Genomic DNA, 20,233 nt, shown 5'->3' with positions numbered 1-20,233 from the left:
GAAAAAGACATCTCAGATCAATTAACCAGTCTGCGAGCCAATCGAGTCGATAAGCGCGAAGTGATTGTGGTGGAAAGTGGAGTGGCAGTAATTGTCAAAGCTGTCCACCGCCCGAATTTTGTCGCGTTCCCGCCTTCCTTGACTCTCAGAACAAACAGTGAGCTCGAGCTTCACTTCCCAACTTCACCCCGCCGTCATGGAAGAGCTCCACAACACACGGGATGGCCTCCACGGCCTGTATCAGGATTTATCTGCTCTTTCAGACTCTCAAATCCCCAATGTCGATCGCTTGTGTTTCGAATTGGAGACCCATATTCAAGACTTCCGCAAACTGCTCGACAAGCCCGCAAAGAACAATGCCAGCCGTCAAGCAGTTCTCTCAGGTAAGTGCTCATTTGCTATCTTGTTACACCACGAACTTCTGTTCGTCCATTTTGAGAAGCTACTAATGTCGAATGCGATATCCTAGGGAAGATCACCATTGCCGACGTTGAATACTCGGTGAACCAGGATTTCCAGCAAGGCGTACTGCAGCTTGCGGATGCGCTCGATATCGATGAAATCGAAGCAGCGGTTATGTTTTTGGCTGCCCAGGAAGATGCACACGTGCTAGACAGGCCTCCGCTGATAGCTGCGATAATAAGCTTCCACGAGCGCCGCCTTTATACCCTCGAGTGTCTACGCCTCATCTTCCAAGAATCGCGTGTCGTTGAACGCGAAAGTACACCCCCTATTATGCATGAAACACTGGCTCATGTTCTGGAAATCAAAAACAACTCTTTGCGGAATGCCTCCCTTTTCGCGCGGAAAGCCTTGAGTTCCATGGCCGATATAGAGAAATGGCTGTCACTTCTTGGAGATCAAGTTCAAAAGGCCTCAGTCGTTGGCCAGGAAAATGACCGTGATATCATGGAAGCCATTATTTTCCAACGCTTAAGTCTGCAACAACAGCATGAGTCACTCGGGGCGATCCTATTCTATATGTTCAAAGGGACATACACAAGCTGCGAAGACTTCCGCATACTTGTGAGTCAGTTGAAGAACATTGATCGCTTTGACGGACTCTTGTTTCATTACATTCCAGTCACAATTGTGTCTTTTGTCCAGCATGGTTCTCCTGAGGGCTCTGGATCCGAGAAGGAGGCACGAGATCTACACAAATTAATCACTGCATCCAAGGATGGCCAAAGCTGGAAGCTTCCAAATTTCCACGCCGCCGTTGTTGCTCTGTGGCTCTCAGTCTACAGTGGATGGTACTTTGATGGTCTTTCTTCCCCATCAATCGACGCAGAGAAGGAATCTGAAGAGCGTACGAAAACGTTCATGTCTTCTCTCGACGATGGCGCGCTTGACTTCATGCTTGCAATCTGCTCCAGCGTCAACACCGAAGAATGGGCGGACCCCGCACGGAGCGAATTGGTGACCTTACTACTCAGGGAAAGCGTCGTATCATTGCCCGATCCTGAGGCATGCTCTGGTTTTATGAAGGAACTGCTGATGGAAAATCTCGAGGTTTTCGTGGAATCATGCGTTGCAAATATGCCTGACGCGGTCCGACGATTGAAGTCGGAAGAGGACTCACAGCGACTAGACCAGATCACTGCACTCAGAGATGGCCTCACTTCTAACCTTCACCGTGGCTTGGTAGAGGTGCGGACTCATCTCGAGTCCTTCCTCATGATAATCTCATTCGCCTTTGAACACCGACAAGATGCCGCTGAAGAATTCTGGGCTGATCCTGATGGTAACCTTTATGGCTTCCTTCAGTGGGCGTCCAAACGACAGACTGTTCCTCGGGTCAGCGCTTTTTGCGAAATGTTGTGTTCGATCTCTGAAGGCGAAGACAACGCAGCCGCGGCGCATCGGTTCCTATCGGAGGAAGACAAATTCATGTCCTCCAAGTTCAAGCGATCCACAACAATGAATTGGTCGCAAATGTTCGCTGAACTAAAGCTTTACGCATCTCGGGTCACTGAGAATCCTTCCACTACAACAATCCCCGAGGGGGTGCCAGGGATATTTCGTCCACGGAAACCAGAGCCCGTAGAAATGAACGAGCCTGAGAGCCCCGTGATGCTGACATGCTACCTCCGGCTGATAGGTCATCTGTGCAAGCAGAGTCGACATATTCGGGAGTGGATGCTGCAGAACGAATCCTTTAATGCAGTTAACACCCTTTTAGACTTATGCAGTGGGCCAATTCCATCGCATCTTCGGGCAACTGTTTTTTCAACGCTCTCAGCACTGATGACTGAAAAGACTTCCACCGTTGGGAAGGAAACATGGATCCGCCTTGATGGGTGGTTATCGGGAGGCACTGGCGCATCGGGCATTGGCAAGGTGCCATTGGTTTCCAACCCTGCCGTGTGGCACCAACAACAAGCCCTGCAAAAGATCGGAGAGAGCTTTGACCAGACGAATGCATTTGTCGTTCTTGTCAATGCGCTTGCTGCTCCCTCGTGTGACTCAATTGATGACCCAATGTCATTGCCTTTCCCGGAGACCCTAGGTGGAACTTATCGTATGTCCGGGATTGAACCATACATCGATTTCATCTTGGGGCACGCCTTTTCACGGAAGATTCAGGACCTCAACGAGTATCAATCCCGCCTGTTGACCTTCAACTGCCTGGACTTCGTTGTGGCAAGCTTGGAATCCTTCAATGAAGATCTAGTGTTACTTCTGAGCCAACCGTCCGTGTCCGATTCCCCGATGCAGACATCGTCGCTGCTCACGTACGTTCGCTCTCATCCGTTTGCCCGCGTGGTAGACTGGCTTTTCAACGAAGATGTCCTCAAAGCTCTTTTTGCAACCTCGAAACAAGACGTTTCAGATGTTGCTACTGCGTCGTCCGACTCTGTTCTGGTTCTGACCTTGCAGCGGAGTCTGAACGTCATGAACTTGCTTATCGACCTTCAATCGACATACTTTAACATTGTCAAGCCTTTGGTACACTCCCAGCCTGGACCATCCCGGGCCATCGTGGCAAACTCTTCGCTTGCTTCATTTGAGGACACCGTGCTGAACAATCTGACACTCATCCCGTCACTTTGTCTCTATTGTAGCACGGGGCATGCACAACTTACCGTCGCTTCCATGGTTTTACTGGAAAAGCTGACAAGTTCCAGAAAGCTCAACAAGATGACCTCCCCGGAACTCGTCAAGTGGCAATCCTCGAACAAGATTGTGGAAGTGCTTGCATCCGAGGTCGACGTGGACAGCATATCACTGCCTCTTGTATTACAAATGCAGCCTGATGTGAGAGAACTTGATGCCGGCCGAGATGCCGCGGGCTATGTCATTCGCGATCGTCTTCTTGCTCTTTTGAACAGCTGCCTGGGAACGATCACAGATCGCCCTACGGTTGCCCATCTACTGCTTGGCTTCGACTGCGTGGGCAATATTCTTGATGTTTCATCAGAAGGGCTATTCGCAAATCAAAATTCCTTGCTACATGCTATCGTGAAGTACCTGAAGTCTGATCCCGGGATGGTTGTCGGTGACATTACATCTTGGGTAGTGTACCTCAAGCGTATGGCTTTTGAAGTGCTGAAGCATTTGTGGTCATCGAAGCTGGCTAGTTTCTACACCCTTGCTGAAATGCGTGCGCAGGCATTCCTACGCGATATGTTTGCCTACCAACCCATCATTGGGCCGAACACTACCTGGGATGGGTTCCCCGTTGAGGCGGCAGGGGGATTTTGGTTCCAAGGCGGTGCAAATGCCATGGCGGAATTTCTACTTTACCGAAGTCACCTGTACACATATGCGGCGACCGAGGTTCGCTCCACAGCAAAGGCTAGATCACCGGCTCTACATGCCCAAATTCTGTCGGTGTTGCTCGGAAACACGCTTGCAGACAACGGTGAACCTATGTCTAGTCCGTCCGTGTTTGATCTTTTCGATTTTGCAGACCTTGATGTTGGACCCGACTTCAACCTGCCCCAATTCTCCTTGCTGGGTGATATTGCTCTTCAATTAGAAAACAAACGGGAAAAGGGCATTTCCCGCATAGAAGGGGTAGAGGAGATGTTACAAGTGCGGAAAGCAGAGCTCACAGCCAATGGACCGCTCCGCCCGCAGGACGAGGAGCAGTTGGTAGCTGAGACCGATAACCTGAGGTTGTTCGTCTGTGGAATAAATCAGAGAAATGAGATTCAGACCAATCGCTATCACGCCCTCCGTTCCTGGGTAGAGCTCATTTCTACAATGGTCACTTGCTCCGCTATCGATGAAGGAAGCAGGCCGGCTTTCATTCTACACTCAGTCCAATTAATCCTCCCCAAGCTTACAATGGCAATCGAGGCTGATCTTCCCGAAGCACTTGAACTGGCGCGGTTGGCTGAATTGTTGATCGGTGGACTTGCATCCGGAGCATCGCCAACAGATGCGTCTCGAAGCGGGGATGTCATCGACGAAAAGCTCCACCAGCTTTTCCAACTCTGCATCCGAGGCACCAACCTGGCAACAGGAAATGTTTTGTTGAGAGAAACGCTCTATAGTATTTGCTCTCACTACATAACACGCATCACATCGTCGGACAACGGCCACGAAAACCTACGGCGTCTTAGCCAACATGTCATCAAAGCGGCCGGTTCTGGCCTGATTGAGACCATGTGTGATGACGCCTATACTGGCCAGGAATCGTGCCGTGCATCCGCTCTTGTCTTATTGAACAGCCTCGCTGTTCTTGATCGTCAAACCGACTGTGTTTTGGCTGAGTTAATCTCAGGTTCCAACTACTTGAGTCTTTTCCTAGATGCCTTGCGTTCTCTTCCCCTGGAACTTCACAATGCCCAGGAAAGCGGTCAGTCTTGCCCCTTCGAAACAGTTACCTTATTTCAACTAATCAAAACTTTAGACACCCCGGCACTACTGGCATACTATCAGTCGCTTTTTTCATTACTCCAACGACTTTCTCAAACCAAGGGCGGAGCAAATTGTGTGCTCAACTCTGGTCTCTTCCAAGCTGTGCACGAATCACGACTTTTCGCTGCTGATCCAGATATCGGCATCGGTGAGTCGGTCATATCCCTGCCTAACTATACCTTGCTAATCCCCTCAGACATCGACAATCCCGACGCCCTTCAGAGGTATTACGATCTTCTCCTTTCAGTCCTTCAGGTCATCGTGTACGCGGTTTTCTCCCGAGGTATTCAAAACGAACAACTTAAGGAACAGACCCGGAAATTTTTGGCTGAAAACCGGCCATGCATGGTGGGTATCTTCAAACGATCTGCCAAGATCGGAAATACGTCAACCGCCCACCACGACACTTTATGTGAACTAGTCAAGGCATTCATGGCTCTTGTTACTGCTACAGATTTCATGGAGGTACGTTTTCTTTCTTCTTTTGCGATCTATTGGGGCGAATGAATGATCATGTGACTAATGGAGTACAGTTCGAGGAGCAGGAAGTGCAATATATCGCCCGACCAGCGTTGTTCTCGTGAGCCTTTACCTACTGATGCTCACTGGAAAATTGAGAAGAAATGCATGTATCATTATGACCCGGTGGAGTGCAGGCGGTTCCCAGGTTGAGCGATTTTATTTTGAATTCATTTGTATCACACACAATCCGTTGTGTGTAAGGCTTCCGCCTACTTTGAGCTTTCGGGCCTTGTTATGGTTATCTTTTGTAAAAATTAGCACCATGCTCGTTCTTTTCGACTCAATGTAACGGAGTCAACAATCAGATTCCTAGGTCGAGAGGCCATTTTTCTCTGATGGATAGCTGCCCCGTCTAAGACATAAATACCCCTGTACAGCCTGATCTTTGAAGGGGTCTAATTATGTACTGATTCAAGGGGAAACTTCCATGAGTGCTGGGGTCGTACTGTATATGGTGGATGATATTGACCTCGAAATGAAGACAAAGTTGATATCAATACAAGTATAATAAACATGGGCCCTCACAGCATCTGATACCCTTGTTGGGTGCATTCGCCAGTGTGTCTTTTCCGGCGTTTTTTTTTTGATATCTTTTTTGATATCTTTTTTGGTGTCTTTTTCCATCTTCTAGCCAGTACAGCGAAAATGACATATCAAATCAGCTTTGGAAAGAAGAGTATATTTGGTCCCATGCATGACCAAGCCCTAACTTGCACCAATTTGATAATCCTTGTCAACTTGGGTATATGTTCTAATATACATACATGTATAGTAAAGTAGTATTATCGCTCCTTCTCGGTATATAGTTTCCTTGCCCTAACTGGGTTCGTTTCCATGGCCACCATCTATCATCGTACCTTCCTGTATAGCTTCATGTTCTCTTTATCAAACCATAGTAGCCTCCTGTTGCCATTGCCCGTTGCCATGGAATATCAAGATGTTATTTATCCCACCCCCCCTCTTCTTCTTCTCTCCTTTCTCCTCTCCCCATGCCACTGGCCTTTTTTTCATTTGCACTAGCTTTTGATTACCAAAACCATTTCTCATCTCTTTCAAACCTCTTTTCATCATGCACCCCTCCTCCTTTGACAAAAGGATTCGTCTCTCTTCTCGCCTGTGTTCCAAAGCCAGGCCACCTCCCTCGAAATCATGCCTCGCCGCTTCGTGCTCTGATGCGGAGTCCTCGCCCTCTGGAGAGCCTCGCGTCCGGAAAACAGTACACTTCCCGGACGACGACTGCCTCCTCCAGCGGGTCAGGATAATCCCACCTCGCGGACGCCGGCGCAAGGCCATCCTCAAGAGAGGTCAGGTCTCGGAGACGAAGTTTTTCATCATGATAACTTCGGATTCCTCGAGCTCCAACCAGCGGTTCCTTCGCAAGCTTGCCGGGCGGCACTCTCGTGTTCGCTACGCCACCCAGCCCCGATGGGTGAGCATTGTACGTGCCCGTCATCTCGCCGCTGCCTATTGTTGTGAGCCCCGTTCTCCACGATCTGCACCTTCCTCCAATGGGTCAGTGCCTGAGCCTGTCACCGATGGTTCACTGCATGACGTCTTTGATATGTATTCCCTGAAGACTGCCCTGACTGCGCCTGCCTCGGCCAGTTCATCGCCTGGGTCTGCCTTCAACATGTCATCGATGCTTCATGCACTGCCTGATCCTGACCCGACTTTCAACATGACCTCTCTGATGGATGCCCTCCCGGACCCGGATGCCGCCTTCGGTATGGGCTCGCTGAAAAGTGCCCTGTCTGAGTCTGCCCCTGCGCCACATGGGTTTTCCTCCGACATGTCCTCTCTGATGCGTGCACTTCCCGACCTTGATGCTTCCTCTGATGTATCATCCCTTGCACCTGTGCCCAGGTCCATGGTTGCTTCCCACTCTCGCAAGTCTCACAAAGTTCGTCCTGTACGTGCGGTCGAGACCCACGTCGAGGTTGGCCCCTTCTCGGTCACCTGCTTCTTCAACCTTTGTGGGCTCTCGGTTGTGGTGATGTGCTTCTTCCCATGGATCACGCCAGTCATCTTTGCGGCACTTGTGCTCCTGTTTATCTATGGGACATGCTTCTTTTGATGCTGCCCGTCGGCATTCGGTGTCATCCCGGTTCCTCTCGGCATGGCTTCCTCTTCCTCCCTCCTCCGTCGCTCTCATGTTGTTCTTGTTTCTTTCTGTGTCTTGTTTTGTTCTGCTGAGGCTTTTGCCGTTTGCTTTTTGAGAAAAGAAAACCCCCCAAAAAAAATGCTTCCGCTATCGCCCTGTTCTGTTCAGATGAGGCTTTTGCCGTTTGATTTCTGTTTCTTTTTGCTTTTCTTTTGGAATTTAGGGGCAACGTCTCTGTCTGTGAGCACACGGAAGGCAGCAGGACGTGTGGTGCTCGGTTTCATCCTTTTCCTCCAAGGTAAGTCTAATTCCACCCCTTCCTCTCTTTAACTTCATACTAACCACATGGCTTCCGGGGGAGGGTTTGGGAACGTCTCTGTCTGTGATCGCGCGGAAGGCAGCAGAGCGTGTGGTGGCTCAATTGGATGGCGACGAGGGTAAGTCCTTGCCAAGCATCTGACGATTCCAAGAGCTGACATGACGATGATCAACTCTAGGTGGCTGGTGGGCGTCGCCGCGGTAGATTTTACCGAACAAACGTCTCTGTCTGTGAGAACGCGGAGGGCAGCAGAGCGTCTAGTAACTATACTTCCCCCTTAGATCCATTGCCTCAATCCTTGTGAAGACAGCATGGTTGAGCCGCAAGGCCTTCCTACTTTGTGTGCTGAGATGTTATAGGTCGGTCAAATGTCTCTGTCTGTGAGCACGCGGAAGGCAGCAGGACGTGTGGTGCTTGACTTCTTCTTTTTTCCCCTCGAAGGTAAATATGATCCCACTCCTCTGTTTTTGACTGCATACTAATCGCATGGCTTCTGGTGGAGGGTCCAGGGAACGTCTCTGTCTGTGAACGCGCGGAAGGCAGCAGAGCGTGTGGTGGCTTGATCCTTTTGTCTTTCGGGGTAAGGATACTCCACTCCTCTCCTTGACGTTGTATGCTAACCCCGAGACTTCCAGGGGAGGATATTGGCGAACGTCTCTGTCTGTGAACGTGCGGAAGGCAGCAGGACGTGTGGTAGCTCGCCTTTTTGGCGAATGGAGTACGTTCATGCCTTTGCTCATCGATTTGTGGGGCAGCACTGACTGACTTATTAGTATCCGGTGGTATCCTCCTACCTTTTTATTTCTCTCTTTTTTCATCATGTGTTCTCGCAGTGCGAGGGGCATGGAGAAGAAAGGAAGATGAATGGGACTATCTTCGAAAGCCTATGTACACCAACAACTGTTGAGACAGCCTTGCTTCCTCAGGCAGGACATCTGCTCCTCGTCTGCTCCTCTTCTCTCTCTCTCTCTCTCTTCGCTCTCTCTTCTCTCTTTCTTTCTCCTTCTTCCTCTTTCTTCCTCGCCCTGTCATTAGCTCAATTCAACCAGCGGTTTCTTTCCCACCTTTCCTTCTCCATTCCAACCTTAGAATGAGGATAGAACAAGCACATGTATGATCAGCTGGAGTCGGAATGAACCCTTCTAACCCAAACGGAGATGCCTGTTCAATTATGATTAGAAAATATTGAGAAGTACTCGTAGCCTCAAAAAATCCACTACCATGTTTCAAAAAGAAGTCTCCAAGGCTACCACAAGTCATAGCCAAGAAAAGCTCAATTCAATTAACTATGTGCTTGCTGGGCTGAATACTACAAATCGTAAGCCATAGGTTCATTCAAGTATTACCAATCTTCTCAAACACCGTCCCAACAGTAGGTTGCATCGTATAGGTACCTAGTACCGATCAACCATAACATGGGACACATCACATGGGCTATAGATACGGTTACCGATGAGACCAGTGACATTGTCAATAACCAATGAACATCGAATTCGATACCAGCTTTGGTATTACTCGTGTACGAGTATCCGTCCAGACCACCGAGTATCTCTATCCAGACGTGAGATGTAAATGGTCTTGTCCCAGCAAGTCCCGTAGTCAACTTCGGTGCTGGGTAATCACCTGAGCTGATGGCCTGCATTACCTCTAGGATTTCGGTTCCTACTTTGGTTACGGTTTCAGTGTGTGCGAGCGTGCTGGTCATATCGGGCATTGTGGCTATTGAGGTGTCGATTTTCTCTGTCGTTGTCACGAATCACGAATCCAGTAGGATATCTGCCTGTCGATGGTCCTGTTGGGACATCCCTAGTTGTAGTTGGGGAGTCTGTATTCATTGCGGTACACGCACTCGCTGTCCCAGTGATGGTGGTGGTCACGATTGATACGGGGTGAGTAGGACTGGATGATCATCGTCAGTGTTCGGCCTGCTCTTCTTGGGCTATTGTCAGACTTACCAGTCCGTAGGAGTGTCGTGTTGCCATTGTTGTCCGAGAAATTGTGACTGCAGTGATTGCCGCTAGAGAACCCTCCGCCCATGGACAGGGAAATGGGAGCTGGCTGTCGATGTCCCCGTTTCCTCACGGGCTAAGGCCAAGCTACCAGAGGCGGGAGCTACGGCAGGAAACGCGTGCAGAAGGAAGACTGACACAGCCACGAGGCTTGGATAAAACGGAATTAGAATTAAGCACAGATCATGTATTTTCTCAAATAGCAGAAGACAGGAGTGATAATTGGGGGGAGAATGTGGTTGCCTTTTTGTCTATGGAATAACAGCAGTTTCCAAGTTCCAACGGCCAAGAAATGGCACACATAACGAGCAGAGCCGCTTCGAGGCCATACTGTGGATGTAGAGTTCGTACGGTAATCAAGTTTTGTGTTCATTCTAGAGTCAAAGCTACACCATGTATTCTGTGTATCCATACAGATAGGTATGATCGGTGTTTCGGGGAAGTTCGTCACTTAGGGCTAATTGCCACAATGCCCGATTTTGGGACCGGAGATCTGCCATGTGGTCTTGGGTGTTTCTTTTTGAAGTCGACATTGGTTTATTACGTGCGATTCTATAGGAAGGATGAAGGCGGATATTCTGATCAATATGGATTATTGTCCGATGTCGAGACGTTCAAACTCAAAGGTCGAGAATTGATATACTCGGACGGCTTCACAGATTCATGGGACTACAACTACGATAAAAAGAAATGAAAGGATGAAAGAGAAGCATATTAGAAGAATATTCGATACTACCCCTAAAGCAGACGACAAGGTAATCTGTAACAAACTCGAAATGCAAGAAAGCGCCAGCATAACACCAACCCATGAAAAATATAAGAGAAAACCGCACAAACTCACAAGACCAGTAACAAGATCAAGTAGATGTTTATGTATGTTGCAAGAAGGGGAATAGTTGTAAAGAGACAACCCGCAAAGCCCGGCCAGCTGAGAACCAAAACTCTATACAAGTCGTGACGTGTAAATGCGCTGAAACAGATCCAGATAGGTGTAAAGGGTGTGTTGTGTACGCGGTGGCGGGGGAAAGGGTATGAGACGCCAGAAACCAGAATGGATACAAGGTCGAGTGCGAGATATGAGATAAGCAAACGCTCAACGTATCGAAGGATAGCAAAAAAGGATGAAAAGATAGGATGGATCATGGACTGGGGTGAAAAAACGAAATTTGCCATGTAGAAATGGCAAATTCAGACATCCGACGAAAGGGCTACGGTGGTGTCGGAGTTTGTCCGAACTCGGCGTGGTCGCGAGGCTTATCGCGGGATCGCATGTACATGGCATCGGAGTATGCGTCGGCTGGGGGAGCGATCTCCCGGGGGAGGCTTCTGTGATGTTGCTGTTGTTGTTGCTGTGTCACAACCTCTCGTGCGTAGAACTCTACGAGCATTGTACCATACGACTCTAGTTCTTCGACGGTGATGGCGAGTCGGAAGTCGTTCAGAAGGAGGAATTGCAGTTCCAGGTGGTTGAGCTCCACCAGTGGAAGACCGCCAACCTGCATATCCAATCATTAGTCGTAATCCACGAGTCGGATATACGAGTCACATACCTTTGCATAACGTGAATTGGTGTAGAAAACATCAGAGAAAAACTTGCTCGCGCAGGTCACGGCAGCGATGACCAGTCGATGGATATTAAAGCTATCAACGACGAAGAAATGTGAAAGTGCCTCGGCATCCGACTGAGGCGAAAGGCCAGGCGAATTTGAAGCATTCGACCCTTGCGAGTCCTGCGCAGTAAAGCCTGTTGAGTGGGGTGGTGTAGCCATTAGAGAATCCTGCATCTGGTGGTCTTCTGGGGATTCAGTAGATTCGGAGGAAGCTTCAGACCCCGTGGCAGAGTCCCAACGTTGGTGCATGTGTTCGAGCTGATCGCGGTTGACCAGCTCGGTCATGCGGTCAAAGTAGACCAGCAAGCTTAGAAAGACCTCGTAGGTTGTAGGACAGTATTTGTGGATGCGAGTCAAATAACTCAAGATGGTGATGGTCGGGACATTCTTGCCGTGGAATGCCAGGACGCTGGTGGCCTGCGGGCTGAGGTTGGATGTGCCATCGGGCGGGGGGATATGGCGATGTACGTGTTCATGATGCATATCGTTTGTGGTCGTGATCTTGGTCAAAAGTCCAGCAACCATCTCGATGATCTCCGTGACCGGCATGGAGCTAATCTCATACTGTCGTTGTGACCCAGTTCCGGGAGGGTGTGAGCTCGGTCCGATGAAGTCCTCATTGGCGAGACTTTGGATATGAGATAAGCTTTGGACCCGAATGCGGCTCGGTGAATTGGCTTCCGAGCCTGGCACGGACTGCATGGATTGGTATGTGGGTTGGAGACGCGGTGAATCGGGCGCCGACTGATTAGGGTAGTGGCTCTCGGTCTGGGTTGGCGGGGTACGGGAGGAGTAGTTAGGAGGAAAGGGATCAGATGTCATTGAAGGCGGCTGTGTGAAAGGAGTATCGGAAGAACGAGAAGCTTGTGAAGGTGTGTATGAGTTGATGTAAGCCGGTACATCATTCGCATGCACAGGAAGCCGGGCAGAGCCTACGGACGGTGGGGCAGAGGTGGGGGTGTTTGAGGAAGTCGAGTGAGAGTCCATAGACACATAAGAATCCGAATTAACTCCCAACATGTTATGATCCTGCACGTGGTTGACGACAACGGAGCCCATGTCAAGTGCTATCGTGGTCTGTTTTTCTGCGGGAACACGGGTCAGCAAGGCGGTCGCAGCTCGGGCTATCTCGCCATAAACAGACGGGACATATGGGACAGATGGGACATGGGAAGATGAGACAAGAAAGATAAAATGATACAATATACGAAAAGAGAGAGGGGTCTTACACTTTTGATTACCCCCAAGGGAATTCAAGGAAGTAAGCTAAAACACGGAGTGGGATCAACAACTGTCGATCGAATCCATTTGAAGAGAAAGATAGAGAATAGAACAGAAAACAGAAGGATCAGAACACAGAAAAGGACGCGTAAGTAATATGGGCAAGTTGGGTCAAGATCAAGTCAGTGAGGTCAGTGTGGTCCCCGAGACAAGATTCAAGTTTCTAGACTTTATAAGTATAATTCTTGTTTGGACTACATGTAATAAAAGGAGTAGAAAAAAAGGAAACATCTACTTTCAAAGAGGTTATCTACCTGTCATTAAAAAGGGCCATATAAAAGACGGTGTAGACTTTATACAAGGCTTTTTCGGTCTTATATTGACGAATGATAGAAGGATATGAGCGCCCGTGGACAAGTGATGATACATATACAAATGTCTGAGCGCGATTTATCCGTAGCCGAAATAAAGTGAGATTCAAGGGATATATAACTATAATTACAATGTGCATATTCCCCGATACACAGTATGCATTTCCCTTTTTCCAGGGTATATAGACTTGCATCAAATAAGAGGTTTGTGTGCGGCATGTAGGATGTGGCATGTTCGGCCTATCGATCTCCCAAGGTCTGGGCAGTACTAATGGAAAAGTACAGATCTAGGAATGTTCTACGGAGTACGGAGTACTATAATACCAGATGGACCAGGGTATATAAATATAATGTTCTTCCCCAAGAACACTCGGCACTGATGACCCAATAGCTCGCTGGCCGAGCACTTCCGATCTAGTCCTTAATCTGCTCGGTACTTCTCTCCCTACATAGCCCGATGAGAAAGGTGGGGGTATGGCAGCACCCGTCGACTAGTCTCAAACTTGTCATATTGGCGCTCAGACACATATTCCCAGTGGGGGCGCATAGCAGAATGCAAACCGGAGGTCTGGGATCATGAAACCATTTCATTTGGAGATTGACGCAATATTAGAACACTTATTAATTCGTCACTCCCGGCCCAGTGTAGCCGTTGTCTGGCAGGTAGAGATGTCTCACGGCACCGGCCTTGGTCAGGACCACGAGACGAATGACACCACCGGAGCTGCCATCCCACTTAATCGCCTCCTGCAAAGCACTCCGCACAAAGTCGATACCCTCTTCCTCTGTCATCTGTTCCCGCCAGTGGGCATCGGTATAACCGTAGATGTAGGTCGAGCCCGAACCGCCGATAGCGAACGACTGCTTGTGAAGGGATCCTCCCAACGGTATCGAGTACACCTGGCCTCCGTGTCGTGCATCCCATCCGGCAAGAATGATACCCGCACTATCAATCAGTTAGCATGAATGTCGAGCGATGGTCTGGTCCACTCGGATACAAACCTCAGCGCGTCCTTGTTCTCATAACACAATTCCTGGAAGAGCGATGCAGCAACCTGTGTGGTTGGGGCCTCGGCGTTCGTTACGCCGTACATGTTGAGATGGTAGGAGACAATGTCGGCCACGGCCTGGGTGTCTGCAGCGGAACCCGATCGGCAGCACCAGATGGTGTCGTGCACCTGTGTCAATTTGTCGGTGACTCGGTTGGCAATGTAGGCACCGGTGGTTGTTCGACTGTCTGCACCCAAGATGACTCCGTCTTTGAAGTTGATAGCCATGCTGTTGGAATGTTAATGGGGATGTTTGCGGATGGTAAGGTTGCAGAGCTCCAGCTCAACTCACATCGAGGTTCCCAAGCTGAATGAAGAAGGATAGGTTAGTACATGTTGTGTAGCTCCATGGCAAATATATCATCATGATTATAGCTTACTTGACCTCGCCAGACTTCAGGTGGTTCATGTCGACGTGAATGCCATCTAGAGATGTTAGCTGGTTGCTGTCGGCGGATGACGATAGCTCTTCTCACCTTCACCGAGCATTCCTGATGTTCCATGGGGGGCGACCATTTTGTGATGTGTTCGAGAGAAAATAGAAAATGTAGAAAGATGACTTCAATAGACAAGATAAAACGGCAAGGAGAAGAAGGAGGTTAAGGGAAGAAGTAGAGGTGATGCTATCATGAACACAGGCAGAAGCTCACAACGCGGCAGCTCGGGCGGTGAGAGGCCCCAGCCCCTGCGATCGACTTATCATCTTCATCCCCCGCGAGATTCCTGAAGCTCAATTTGCCCTTTTCTTCTGGAATTGTTCTATTGACTTACCGTAATCATCTCTGGTCGCATTGGCCATATCTGCTAGTCAATAATTTCGCAATACCTGAATCTCCCAGACCTTGTTTTGCCGGATCCTCTATCTGGTCCCCACTCTTACAGTCCCAACTTGAGCGCCATGTCCGAATCTCCTCCGCCTCCGTCGTGGAGCATCAGCAACATGGCCAACAGTGCTGCACAGTTCATGCGACTACCAGTTCTTGCGTCATCTGGTCTAGCTGTTGTTGCAAGTGGACTCCTCTATTTCAAGCAAAAGTACGCTATTGGGATCTAAGCCATTTGTTTACGAATCTAACCACTTTCCCCAGTGAACTAATCTACCCCCGCAATGTCCCTGTGGATGCGCGCACAAATGTCCCCAGTCCTCGCCAATTTGGCATCAGTGACTTCGAAGACCTCCAGATCCCCACGCCCGACGGGGAGTCCTTGCACGCCCTTTTTCTCCGGCAACGACCAAGCCGCTACTCTCGCAATGTGACAGTCCTGATGTTCCATGGAAATGCAGGCAACATCGGACATCGCGTCCCCATCGCCAAAGCTGTACAGGATACCCTTCAATGCAATGTGTTCCTGCTAGAATACCGCGGGTACGGGATGTCAACAGGCACACCGGACGAAGCCGGCATTAAGATCGATGCTCAAACCGGTCTTGATTATCTACGACAGCGCCCAGAGACAAGGGATACCGAGATTGTTGTCTACGGACAAAGTTTAGGTGGTGCCGTGGCTATCAATCTGGTTGCCACCAATGAGGAGCACGGTGATATCGGAGGACTAATCCTGGAGAACACTTTCCTGAGCATTCGCAAGTTGATCCCAAAGTATGTTTTCGAATTATTAGCAAGATTCCGAGTTATACTAACCTAAATCCAGTGTCTTCCCCCCAGCACGGTATCTGGCACGTTTCTGTCACCAATATTGGACCAGTGAAGATGTGCTGCCTAAGATCACCAAAACTCCAGTTCTTTTCCTGAGTGGACTCAAGGATGAGCTTATTCCGTAAGTTTTTCTACTCAAATCTTGGCGTTTTCGTTGCTAACCTCCCTTAGCCCGTCGAATATGACCCAATTATTTGCCGTATGCAAGTCCGAATGCAAGATCTGGCGCACACTCCCGAACGGCGGTCATAATGACTCTGTTGCAGAGCCAGGATACTTCGAGCACATTCTTGCCTTCGTTACAGAAGAAGTGCTACCTAATAAGGAGTAAACCGACGTGACTATCTATCTTGCTTGGGTTTTTCGAAACCCCTTTGGCGAACCCTTTGCCTAAGGCCTCCCATCCCATGTTTTCTTTTCCGCCAAGAAGTGCACAAGCTTTGCTCCAATGCTTGGCTGTCAACACCCCATCTCGACAGCCAATCTGGACGTCTGGTTTCGGCCCCTACAATACAAGAATCAATTGACAGGAACTGTTGATTATGACCATGATACCCCTGCCACGCAACCAAGACACGAATTTCACTTTGCATCCGTTCAAATTATCACGGCCTGCTTATTATGGCCCCATACATGGCCCTGATGGCTTCCTTTATTGACCTCAAAGCCCTGGTCGAGGGCCAGACCTCCCATTTGATTGAGAATGGCTCTTTTCTTCTTTCTATATCTTCTTGTCTAATTTATGTTTAGTTCTTGTTTACTTCTAGTTTCCTCGTGCCTACTGTCATTATACTCGCGGTGTTTACAATATTGGCTCAAGATCGGGCGCTGGCCGTGTTTTTTTTTTCTTTTCTCTGCTTTGTTTTCGGCGAACCTTTCCCTTTCATCTTGCCTGCCAGCTCCGGCAAACTTATTTCGTGCGAATACCGAGCGGAGAGAATCCTTTGGAATCGGTACGAATGTAATAATTTGATTCATGAATCTTTCGATGTGCAGGCTGCAGACTTGCGACTTATCAGCACAAGGCACCAGTCATCCAAATATATTTCCAGGGCCCTATATATATTTTCCTTGCGACAATTGCCTCGCGGTGAGAATGAACATGTTCTCGTACATCTAAAAGTAGAAATTGACATTCTGACTGGGTCTAAGCAGGCTTCATCATAATCAAATCTTAGGGCAGGCATCTTATTGATAATTGAATATATATTAGAAGTGATATAATTTCCAGCGAGGTTCTTATAACCCATGACCTAATATAAGTTGAAGTAGAATAAATTCGACATGCTACAACAATATATATATCACTACTAGTATATTTATCGACTCGATTTAACCCCCAATATAACGTTGACCGTGCATCAATGATGAGGCGTGTAATAACAAGAGATATCAGTCAATCTCATATTTGCATACGAGAGTGCGTTCAGATGACTCCCAAGGTGTGGCCTGGATGACCCAGGATACCACATCGGGAGGGAACATCGCCTCCATTCCAAGTGATTTGTGATATACCGCCTTGGGAATTTACGAGCGATTGACCCATAAGAGGGTCGCAGATAATAGGCACAATAGTATTGGAAATCAATATAACATTTTTTCATTTTTTACATCCGTTCCATCATAAATGGCCAATTCTTGGAGAAACCCGTGTCCAATATTGGAAACACGACAGTCACAAGTTCCGCAGATATATAAAACCAGACAAAATAGAACGGAGTGATACATATAATACAATCCATAATGTTAGTACAACAGAAACAAACTAAGGAAGTTTCTCAGCCTCTACCAACAATTCCTCAACCTTGAAGTTCTCAACATCACCCCGGGTGAACATGCGAACAAGCTCACTCTTCCGACCAGCAGCCAGTCCCTCAAAGTCATAGAAGCGCTGCACACAGCTAACAAGCCAAGTCGCCTCGGTAGCCGAAACACCACCCTCGGGAATGATCTGGCCATGCATAAGGACTAGACCCTTCTCATCCGCCAAATCAAGGTGGTGAGTAATAGTAGTGTGAGGCTGCGCAAACGCGCCGTGCATCTTATAAACACCCAGATTCGTGAAGATCACAGTAGAGGTGTGGTTATTCGAAGGCGACAGAGTCGACCCCTCAGCAGGCGGGTGGAAAGCCCACTGAAGGAAGTGAATATCGGCAGCGGTGCCAGTGACACCCTCGGGCGTTTGCTCTGCTTCTTCGGCGGTCTGCGGACGCGGGAGGGGCAGGATGAATTGCGGGTTCTCGCGTGCGGACTGCATCATGCGCTTGTATGTGTCGAGGGGGATTGCGGCAGTGATAGCGTTCGGGTTCTCCGCGAAGCGGAGACGCCATAGTGCTTCGATCTCTTTGGCTGGGAGCTCGCGGATCTTCTCGATGTCAAGGTAGGAGCTGAGGGGCTTGACGGGGCTGGAGTCGCTGGACACTTTGCGTGCGGCTTGGGTGGTGCGCGATTCCTGGGGAGGAGGGGGCGGGTGGAATGCTGGGGTTGTGCCTGGGACTGCGGTGGTGGATGTCGGAGTTCCGGGCTCTGGGGTAACTGGGGTGGATGCTTTGCGGCGGAGTTCTTGGATTTTTCTGTCGTAGGCTTCCTTCAAGGACTCAATTGACTCATGTCCCTCTCTGGAGATAATTGTCAGTATTGGAGCAGGAATGGGTGTTCAGGAAGATTTGCTCACTCCTTGGCCTTTTTGTCCAGCTTGGACCGATACTTGTCCAAGACATACTTGGGATCGTGGTGTGAGGCGAGGAAGCGGACGTCGTGGACCTGTGCCCAGCGGCGCTGCTGATGACGCAGCAGGTGGGGGTTGCCACGGATCACCGATTGGAATCCCTGCAGTCGGAATGATGGCATTTTGAGTTTGAAGAGTAAATACAATGAATCTCCGAAGGTAATCTCCAGATAAGAGAAATGCCGGACTATCGGATGACATAAGCACTGACTAAGCACATTATTTGGTGCCATATAATTAAGGCATTAAGTGGAGACAAAAGATGAAATGGGTCAGGCATCAATATTGCCTAATTAGGACACGTGGGTCTTGTATATATTTCATTGAAGGGTAAATATGTCAGAACCCCCACTGGGTAGACCAGCCGTTAGCTGCTATGCTTTCTGTGAGCTTATGGCGGGGTGAACAGAATTGCCATATTGGGCTGTATCGGAATGACCGTACGCTGTATGTTCAATATAGCGTCGTGGGGGTTCTAACCCTTTTTTTTTCACCCCCCTAGACTTCATAGTAGGTTCCTACCCCAATAAGTACAGGATTACCGAAGAAAATGGTTATACAGTACAAGAAATTGAAACAAAAAAGCTCTGCTTTTCAAGCTCAATATCAATCCTTCAAATCTCCACATTGGGCTCTGGCTGCACCTTTTGATCTGTTGATTTGGGCATAGTACGTAGCAAGAAGGATACCCTCTCATCCCTTTGCCTTTCAACAGCTCTATGACTTGAAACCAAACCTCAAACAATGATAGAATCATTGTCAACATACAATAGTACATCTATACCTCGATTAGCTCCAATGCGCCACCTGGTTTCTCCGTAGACATGTATCATATCCAGCGAATCCATCCCTAATACTTGAGAAATAGGCTAATCTATATTCTGCCCAATCCAAATACCTGCTACTCCTTAGCAGAAACTATGTAGTATTTTCTGATATGCATTTCTATACTTCCACACTGGATCCACCCATATTAGTCAGCATATTCTGCCCAAGGTTTCCCATGTGGAATGGGTCCTGAAGTATAACCTTAAAAACACCGTCACCGTCGTCTAAATCCAGTCCCTCAAAAAACAAACCCCTCATCTCCAAATATTCTCTTTCCAACCTCACAATTTACCACATCCCAGAAAACGATACACAAAAAAAAAGCATCACCAAAATGCCAATCCATCAAAAAGAATTCTCAACCCCACCACCCCATCCACCAGTGGGTACACCCCGTGATTCACCATCCGCACTGCCCTGGTACTCCATCGCGCCGGGGGTATGGGAATTCCTATTAAATGGCGACGAAGAACACAAAGCTGCGCTGCAATGGTGGGAGCCGAATACCACCTCTGTGCAGTCAGAGCCAATAACACATACCTACATCGAAGAGGTCTGCACTCTGCGCGGCGGGTTGGAAGATCTTACGCTCGGACAGTCGTGGGGTATCGGTGCTTATGCCTACCGGGATCCTGGGATGGAGCATGGTCCGTATCGGGCGACGAAGGAAGGATGTCTTCAGTTTGTTAAGGTCGTGCCGGTCAAGAAGTAACGGTTTCGAGTGGAGCTGGGATCGGTGGAGATTAATGGCTACGTCTTTGGCTATCGGAGATCTGGGTTTTGATGAATTGGCTATGTTTTGGGAGGGTGGTTTTCGAGTTTTTTAGCTACTTCTTTTTGCGTATAGGCTATGCCAAAATATGATGCATGATGAATATGCGATATTGTATCGTGTGTGATTAAACTCCAAAGTTAATGCAAGTGACTTCGCAAAGAATGAGACATGTC

At 48.7% G+C, this 20,233-nt stretch overlaps 9 protein-coding genes across 9 annotated transcripts; 5 read left to right on the top strand and 4 right to left on the bottom strand.

Annotated features, from left to right (window-relative positions):
* Positions 1 to 196: 196 nt before the first annotated feature.
* Positions 197 to 5,453, top strand: N7517_010617 (nuclear pore complex Nup192/Nup205 family protein; the record flags this gene model as incomplete). The annotated part of the gene is made up of 5 exons (XM_056728340.1): positions 197 to 383; positions 470 to 4,807; positions 4,862 to 5,017; positions 5,066 to 5,334; positions 5,403 to 5,453. 5 exons carry the CDS (start codon positions 197 to 199, stop codon positions 5,451 to 5,453), a joined length of 5,001 nt encoding a protein of 1,666 aa, XP_056574155.1.
* Positions 5,454 to 6,460: 1,007 nt separating this feature from the next.
* Positions 6,461 to 7,465, top strand: N7517_010616 (uncharacterized protein; the record flags this gene model as incomplete). Its single annotated transcript, XM_056728339.1, has 1 exon — positions 6,461 to 7,465. The coding sequence occupies one exon, from the start codon at positions 6,461 to 6,463 to the stop codon at positions 7,463 to 7,465; it is 1,005 nt and encodes a 334-aa protein (XP_056574154.1).
* A 165-nt stretch (positions 7,466 to 7,630) lies between these two features.
* On the top strand, positions 7,631 to 8,170 carry N7517_010615 (uncharacterized protein; the record flags this gene model as incomplete). Its single annotated transcript, XM_056728338.1, has 4 exons — positions 7,631 to 7,790; positions 7,854 to 7,929; positions 7,990 to 8,071; positions 8,093 to 8,170. The coding sequence occupies 4 exons, from the start codon at positions 7,631 to 7,633 to the stop codon at positions 8,168 to 8,170; spliced, it is 396 nt and encodes a 131-aa protein (XP_056574153.1).
* A 995-nt stretch (positions 8,171 to 9,165) lies between these two features.
* N7517_010614 (uncharacterized protein) lies at positions 9,166 to 9,525 on the bottom strand (the record flags this gene model as incomplete). Its single annotated transcript, XM_056728337.1, has 1 exon — positions 9,166 to 9,525. The coding sequence occupies one exon, from the start codon at positions 9,523 to 9,525 to the stop codon at positions 9,166 to 9,168; it is 360 nt and encodes a 119-aa protein (XP_056574152.1).
* Positions 9,526 to 11,028: 1,503 nt separating this feature from the next.
* N7517_010613 (putative cyclin-dependent protein kinase complex component) lies at positions 11,029 to 12,489 on the bottom strand (the record flags this gene model as incomplete). The annotated part of the gene is made up of 2 exons (XM_056728336.1): positions 11,029 to 11,316; positions 11,371 to 12,489. The coding sequence occupies 2 exons, from the start codon at positions 12,487 to 12,489 to the stop codon at positions 11,029 to 11,031; spliced, it is 1,407 nt and encodes a 468-aa protein (XP_056574151.1).
* Positions 12,490 to 13,562: 1,073 nt separating this feature from the next.
* Positions 13,563 to 14,641, bottom strand: pre3 (proteasome core particle subunit beta 1). The gene is made up of 5 exons (XM_056728335.1): positions 14,548 to 14,641; positions 14,452 to 14,497; positions 14,364 to 14,378; positions 14,025 to 14,300; positions 13,563 to 13,968 (listed from the first exon to the last, which is right to left on the bottom strand). Exons 1-5 carry the CDS (start codon positions 14,585 to 14,587, stop codon positions 13,644 to 13,646), a joined length of 702 nt encoding a protein of 233 aa, XP_056574150.1. The 5' UTR covers positions 14,588 to 14,641; the 3' UTR covers positions 13,563 to 13,643.
* A 328-nt stretch (positions 14,642 to 14,969) lies between these two features.
* On the top strand, positions 14,970 to 16,060 carry N7517_010611 (alpha/beta hydrolase; the record flags this gene model as incomplete). The annotated part of the gene is made up of 4 exons (XM_056728334.1): positions 14,970 to 15,106; positions 15,160 to 15,672; positions 15,725 to 15,850; positions 15,901 to 16,060. The coding sequence occupies 4 exons, from the start codon at positions 14,970 to 14,972 to the stop codon at positions 16,058 to 16,060; spliced, it is 936 nt and encodes a 311-aa protein (XP_056574149.1).
* A 1,434-nt stretch (positions 16,061 to 17,494) lies between these two features.
* N7517_010610 (ATP11 family protein) lies at positions 17,495 to 18,579 on the bottom strand (the record flags this gene model as incomplete). The annotated part of the gene is made up of 2 exons (XM_056728333.1): positions 17,495 to 18,347; positions 18,404 to 18,579. The coding sequence occupies 2 exons, from the start codon at positions 18,577 to 18,579 to the stop codon at positions 17,495 to 17,497; spliced, it is 1,029 nt and encodes a 342-aa protein (XP_056574148.1).
* A 1,040-nt stretch (positions 18,580 to 19,619) lies between these two features.
* Positions 19,620 to 19,997, top strand: N7517_010609 (uncharacterized protein; the record flags this gene model as incomplete). The annotated part of the gene is made up of 1 exon (XM_056728332.1): positions 19,620 to 19,997. One exon carries the CDS (start codon positions 19,620 to 19,622, stop codon positions 19,995 to 19,997), a length of 378 nt encoding a protein of 125 aa, XP_056574147.1.
* Between the last annotated feature and the right edge of the window lie 236 nt (positions 19,998 to 20,233).

The sequence above is a fragment of the Penicillium concentricum genome (assembly GCF_028827145.1).
Source record: "Penicillium concentricum strain IBT 3081 chromosome Unknown utg000006l_segment0_segment0, whole genome shotgun sequence".
Taxonomy (NCBI): domain Eukaryota; kingdom Fungi; phylum Ascomycota; class Eurotiomycetes; order Eurotiales; family Aspergillaceae; genus Penicillium; species Penicillium concentricum.
Note: the sequence above shows the minus strand (reverse complement) of the source record. Positions and strands in the feature narration are given on the sequence as shown.